A 6,854-nucleotide genomic window follows, 5' to 3' on the forward strand; every position below is an offset into this window, starting at 1 on the left:
CAATGACACCTCAAGTGTGTGGTTTATGTCCAGTCTACTTCGTAATTTTGTTTTCGTCGCCGTTGCTGCAGAAACCCCCCGCCTCACACAGGTAGGGTGTCGGAAATAGCAACAGTGCTATTGTGGCGATCTCAGAGTATTCAGCCATAACTTTAATCCAGTTGTCTCGAACATACTTTTAAGGCCGCAGTGATTTGCGATCTCCAGCAGTTTTTTTACTCATTTTGCGAGCTTCTGCGTTTTGTTTTGAAGTAATCGGTCACGTGATGGAGAAGCGTGGCTTGATGTGTGTCAAGCGTGACACAGACGGATGTAACGGAGAATCCGGTAGTTTTTCAAAATAAAACATGTTTCGTATTCCGAAATAAAACTGAATTAAGGCAAGTTCTTTCTGTGCGGCCCGGTACCAAATGCCCGGCGGACCGGTACCGGTCCGTGGACCGGCGGTTGGGGACCCCTGGCGTAATTCATATTCCACAAATGAAAAAGTATCATTGCAAACTGCAATAAGCTCTCACGATATGTTGGTTTTGTGCACTACTGACTCACAAAAGTGTGACATGATGGGGTGTGTAACTTTAGCATTCATAAATGTTCCCCCCACCCCTAAAACCAGCAAATTACAGATTTATAGAATTTATGTGACTTTAAATTTTAAAACATTTAATGTTTATGTACTGAAAAAATTAGTGCCGTTGTAAACATCAGTATGTGTCACCTCAAACGCCCTTTTGCGTTTTTGTTCCATGCAGGTCCGGTTCGCGCAGCAACAAGAGATCTGCAAGGAAGTCTCGCTCCAAGTCTGGCGAGAGCAAGTCGCGCTCTCGCAACCGCAAGTCCCGTTCGCGATCCAAGTCCAAATCCCCATCGCGATCTCCCGAGCACAAATCAAAGTCCCGCTCAAAGAGTCGTTCCAAGGTGAAGTCTGAGCGGGATTCCCGTTCCCCATCCAAGGAGAAGGCTGATGAGAAGTCCCGGAGTCGCTCGGCCTCCCCTGTAGAGAATGGAAACGATGAGCGCGAGGCCAAATCCGCATCCCGCTCTCCTTCCCCGCGGGAGGACGATCGCCGTTCCCCATCCAGAGAGAGGCGCTCAGCCTCCCGCTCAAGATCTCGTTCACGGTCTAGATCGGCCTCTCAGGATTAGTACAGAATTCCCATAGAGTGCCAGTCCTTTGCTGTACATAACAAGCAGTGTTGACATTCTGGTGTCTGTTTCCCAGATTGTCCACATTGCCTTTAAATCACTGTTTTTGTTGTTAGCCGCGGTAAAGATTCACTGCATCATTTGCTGGGCCCGACACATCCAGATGGCTTCCAAATAGATGTGCAAAGTGACTTTCTTTTCATTTTCTGGGTTGTGCTTGTTGTATGCATTTGGTCTTCTCCCCAAAACATGTACTCTTTTCATGGAGAATGGGCAGATTTCATTAGAACTGTTGTTGAATGAACTGTTGACAAAGTCGATGTACTTAGTAGTGGTGCTCCAATCAATCCCGATTGACCGATTTCCATCAAAAAACTATGTGATTGGCATATGTCAATGGGTGCTTTTCGTTCACCATCAACAAAAAAGCAGTCACCCACAGCTTGTACTTTCCAGCTTGCAACCAGCTCGAGACCAGCCTGTGTGTAGTATTGCTTCCCCTCCTTTTAACGTGCAGCCAATGCATGTGATCGGAATTGGTATTTTCTAATCTCGGTCAAGCATAATCGCTATCAGAATTGGCAGCATAAAACCCTGATTGGAACACCTCTAGTACAGTACACAGTGCTCTCGTCAGAATGACAGTCCAGTACTTGAGATATTTCAGAAGATTGTGATGCCCCCCCCCCCACCTTTCTGCTGAGAACCGAAGAGGAACGTGTAACAATGCCATTACCATTGATGTTAAATACAGCAGAGTTTCGAAGGTCTACTTGGATTTAGACTCTCAATTTAGGAAAGAATTGTGTGCATTTTTTTCCTTTTTACTGGCAACTCAATTCTATTGGTATTTTTTTCTATAAGTGTATGTTTATTAAAGGTCTTAAACTCACGCATTGGTCTGTAAAGATTTTTGTTTTCTGTCGGTATGACCCACATCCTGCTAATTATATAATATAACAAGTACTCCATCTTTAATAAAGCTCGATAAGAGATGAAAAGGAAATGAAAACTTCATAAACACTAATAATCCAATTTCGACCGTCACAAAGCGGGGGGGGGTTCCGTCGGAGTGTCGACTGCTTCAGCGTCCGCGCATGCGCAGTGAGAGGCCGGGGGCCGCAGGAGAGCAGAGCTGGTAAACCCAAATTTTCACTTCCAAAATTGACCCACAGCCGCGAATTAGCTGAACATTTAGTGATGTCCTGCGCGTATGTGAGGTGCCGTCGTGGTAACGATTGATCTAATGCACACGTATTTCCCGTTTGTGTTTTTCTTAAGCGGTGAGACGATTTAGCTTTATTAAGGGCACCATCACCCACCAAGCTTTTAGCATAAATTTAAGAAAATGGCACCGGTGTAATTGTGGTAATTGATTTAATTAGTTGAAAATAGTACAGACTGCGTTGTTTCTGCTGTACACACAAACGTTACTCCGAGGTATACAAAAATATATTTTTTTTGATAAATGTCACCGGGATACGTCTCATCCTTCGTTTTTTTTAAGTCGTTTAAGATTGTCGGTATTGTTTTTTTAGCCTTCAGCTTTCTACAACCTCCGCCATTTTAACTGAAATGTGTAGACTTGGTAAATTAATGTAATGATGTGTCATTATTATTGTTGGTCTATTTTATTGGAGGTAATGGCTGTTTTAAAGTCAGACAGTGTGTGCTCAATGTACAAAATAACCCTCGTAAATGCTGTAGTGACTGGGTTTACGGGAGCAGGGAGCGAGGGTGTCTCCTCAATTTAGTTTTTTTTTTTTTTTTTACTTATACAATGACGTTGCTTAAATGTGGACCATTACAATTACAGCACAGTAGCTCTTAATTTAATACTAAAAAATCCCTTAAAACTGTTGTAAGTCAGATGCGATTATAGTGCTAATATGAATTGATCATAAATCATCTTGTTAATCTGAAGGCTTTCCAAAACAACTTTAAAATCCTGTGTATTTGGGGGGCTTTGTCGATATTGAATTTCACATTAGGTCTAAAAGATCTCCTCCAACTATATAATCAATATTATTAGTCTTTGATCATATTTAAAACAGTGGAACCTCAAAGGATGCTGGTCGACCTGTGATTTGTTCATGTTTAGACCCCCCCCCCCACACACACACACACACACACATAGGAAAGCGCTCTTATTTCTCATGAGATTCGTCAAGCTTTGCTGTGATATAGTTGTTTTTTTTTTTTTGTTTTTTTTTTTAAGGAAAAATTCTGAGTTGTGGGACTGTTAAAGTTCCACTGAATTTGACTGAGTGAATGGCGAAGGTTAAAGCTGCTGTCCATTAAATGTGAGCATTCTGTAAGGTTCCATGTGCAAACTTTCAGAGTAGTAAGAGTCCTTTATAATGCAAGAAAGCATGTTTGGTAGCCTAAACTTTAGACAGAGTGGACATTTATTTTTTAATATGCATATAAAACCGCCTCACGCTTTGGAAGGTAATGAAAACAAGTACTCATTGTCATTGTGTTGCAGCACTCCAAAGTAAAGCAGAGAGGGCCATCATTATGAGTGCCAAAGTCAACATGGAATGTCCTCCCAGAGAGCCCGACTGTGCCTCGGTGGCCCCACCTGCCATGGCTACCCCTTCGCCAGGTGAAGCCATACTCCTCTGCGGGGTGGATAGTGGGGACAAGAAGCCTCGACCTCAGACCCACACTACCACAGCTCTGCTTCTACCAGGTGAAGCCTGCAATACTGTAATTTTACATCCTAAGTTGGACATACAGTAAACTTTGCACAATTCCAACTCAAACGTACAGAAAGTCAAACTTAATGATTGAAGTACTGACTGACTGAAACACACGACTTTACTGCCTTCTCACACTGTATATATTATGATCTGACCTTTTCTAGTGCTTAATGTGTCAATAGCGCATGTTCCAAAATATTTTCACATGTACAAACAAACCTCCATCTCTTGCATGTGCAGGGAGGGAAAAAATTCTTGGAGACTGGGAAATTTAGTTGGAATTAACGGATCCTGTGGAAATTAATCAGGTCATCACACATCCAGTTGAGAGCGACGAGTCGTTTCCCCCGTACACAACATGACAAAGGACAACCAGCCAGACTTCAAATCACCCCCGATTCAAAAGTGGTCAGGCCAACTCACAATTCAGCTTTAAACAGGCACAAAGGACACATACTTTACTAAAGAATTTTGATAGTTCGGTGTCACCCATCAACTGAAATTACACAACCAAAAACATTTTTTTTTTGATCTGATGGTATTAAAGTAGATAATACCGGCCGCACATTGATTTTCTCCAATTATGACTTGGCAGTTTGACTGGGCAAAGATCTGCCATTTTCTTTCCTTGTAAGTGATGGATTGGACTACATGGAAACATATAGCCAAATGCAAAGCAGAGCTGCAGTGTTGTTGTACATCATATCAGAATTATCTTCTGATAACCAGCCTATACTGTTTTTTTAGTGGAGTTGGTGAAACCAAACCTACAAACTTATCAGTGTCATTTTGATATTTAAAAACACAGCCAAGTTGTGCAGTGTAAACAGTGTTCACAGGTTCAATAAAACACTTTGAGGACTTGAAGCCAATGAAAATGTCTCCTGAAGTAGCCACTTGTTGTTAAGCAGAATTTGTGACAAAATGCAATACAAAAAATGTTATGTGCCAGTTGCTCACATGACTGTTTCCTTAGCAACATAGGATCGAGGGCTGCTATGCACCACACTGCAAAGAAATGGACAAAGAAAGTCAGAATGAGCAGGACAGAAAAGATCAGAAATTTCCTCCAAAAACAGTTTTAATAATCATTTTGAGACAAATATAATTCAATAGTTAATTCAAATTGAATCACAGCCTTTTTTTTTTATCTACCACAGCACCATCTTCTGGAGTTGGTGGGCTTACTTTACCCAAGTGCAAAACGGTCACTGTGTACTCTTTTACAGCTCCAGCTCCGAGCCACCAAAAAGTGGAGCTGACGCCAACTATCGCAGTGACGGATCCAAGTAAAGCAGGCAGGTCCACTGAGGCAGTCAAGCCCACATTGACAGCGCAGGTGGCGGGGGCTTGTAGCATCGTCCACGTCCTCGAGTGGAAGGAAGGGATGGCCATCCTGCCCGGCAGTAACCTCAAGGTAGACTGAGAGAACTCATGTTCTTCATGAGTGACATTTAATTTTATACTGTAATTTAGTTTAAGTAAGTTGAACATCATTAAAATGCTGGCAAACAATAATTTCCAATAAATAATTAGAACGGGTGTATTAAAGCTGGCAGGAGCCTGGCATCGCATTAGTAAACATGGGTATTAACTACATAACCAATAAATATATAATTAGATAAAAGAAAAAAAAAACAAATAAACTGGATAATTATAGAATCTGTGTACATGTGTGTGCATCTGTTTCTGTGGTTGGTTAGTTCTGTGTCAAAGATGTAGGAGCATTAAGTACATTGATCACACCAGGCACCCCTAGCAGCACCAATGAACCAGCAGGAGGAACTTCTGGTAGATTGATCAATGCAGAAGGCTCTCCACTGGATAAGCCAGGTAAGCCATTTCTGACACTGCAATTTTGCCCTTTGCGCTTCTGGGATAACTAGAAAATAACATACCTCATTCATTTGTTAGTTTTAATATATGACGATTTAAATATGTTTTTGACCAGACATTAGTAGCAAGGTAGAGCAATAGAATTGCTGGGATTCCAATTTTCACTTATCCCCTTGTGATTATAAGCGGATCAGAAAATGGATGGATGGATGATATAAACAGAGATGGGAACTTTACCCTATTTTTTCCGGTCCGTCCTATGACCTCCGACCGTGACCTGGGGATCCTTTCGTCATCGTCCTTCCAGCTCCAAAGTCCAAACTATAACTATATCACAGGTCTTGTTCATTTGTGTTGTTATTCAGATGTGTCGGCTCCTGTGGTCCCAGTGAGCAGTACAGGTGTGGAGCCAGAGAGGTTACTTCATGTCAAACCGGAGGTCCAGATGGGACTCGGCCAGCAGAACCATGATCCCAGAGCTCAGCGGATTTACACAGAGGAACTACGCAGAGAGCCCATGGTAGATAAGTACGTTGATGCACCTCCTACTCACTCACTCACTCACTCACTCACTCACTCACTCACTCACTCACTCACTCACTCACTCACTCACTCACTCACTCACTCACTCACTCACTCACTCACTCACTCACTCACTCACTCACTCACTCACTCACTCACTCACTCACTCACTCACTCACTCACTCACTCACTCACTCACTCACTCACTCACTCACTCACTCACTCACTCACTCACTCACTCACTCACTCACTCACTCACTCACTCACTCACTCACTCACTCACTCACTCACTCACTTTTGAGAGGCACATGCAGTTAGACGCCTTCCGTGGTCCTTCAGGAGGAGTGTTGGTGTGGAAAAGGTCCCAGCTGGTGCGAGGGTCTCGTCTTTAAACCTTGATCAGCTGAAACCCATGAGAAAGAGGAAGAGAAAGGAATACCTGGGCCCCTCTGATGAAGACTCTGACATGGAGGGCATGGTGGGAGTTGTTTTTAACAAATGTATATATAATGTATATATGTATACATTAGGGTGGTCCACATTTTCATGGCAAAAAAAAAAGTTTGTCGGATTCGTCGGGCCGGGTCGGAATTCTTGTCGATACTATGGTACAAGGTTCTGTGCAAAATTTCATTCCGATCTGAT

The 6,854-nt window shown here is 42.6% G+C and overlaps 2 protein-coding genes across 4 annotated transcripts in view; both read left to right on the forward strand.

Annotated features, from left to right (window-relative positions):
• LOC109517787 (serine/arginine-rich splicing factor 6) overlaps positions 1–2,038 on the forward strand; it is a 9,144-nt gene extending 7,106 nt beyond the window's left edge. For both annotated transcript variants that reach the window (XM_019873140.1, XM_019873141.1), the window contains exon 6: positions 753–2,038. In XM_019873140.1, the coding sequence (XP_019728699.1) occupies positions 753–1,146 (394 nt within the window). In that variant the 3' untranslated portion in view covers positions 1,147–2,038. The remainder of the gene's footprint in view (positions 1–752) is intronic.
• An 84-nt stretch (positions 2,039–2,122) lies between these two features.
• Positions 2,123–6,854, forward strand: part of LOC109517786 (lethal(3)malignant brain tumor-like protein 1) — a 15,104-nt gene continuing 10,372 nt past the window's right edge. The window contains exons 1-6 of one of the 2 annotated variants that reach the window (XM_019873138.1): positions 2,123–2,284; positions 3,635–3,841; positions 5,081–5,268; positions 5,555–5,684; positions 6,053–6,215; positions 6,549–6,687. In XM_019873138.1, the coding sequence (XP_019728697.1) occupies positions 3,667–3,841; positions 5,081–5,268; positions 5,555–5,684; positions 6,053–6,215; positions 6,549–6,687 (795 nt within the window). In that variant the 5' untranslated portion in view covers positions 2,123–2,284; positions 3,635–3,666. The other variant, XM_019873139.1, reaches the window with a different exon arrangement.

Source organism: Hippocampus comes, unplaced genomic scaffold (assembly GCF_001891065.2).
Source record: "Hippocampus comes isolate QL1 unplaced genomic scaffold, H_comes_QL1_v1.1 scaffold28, whole genome shotgun sequence".
Lineage (NCBI taxonomy): Eukaryota > Metazoa > Chordata > Actinopteri > Syngnathiformes > Syngnathidae > Hippocampus > Hippocampus comes.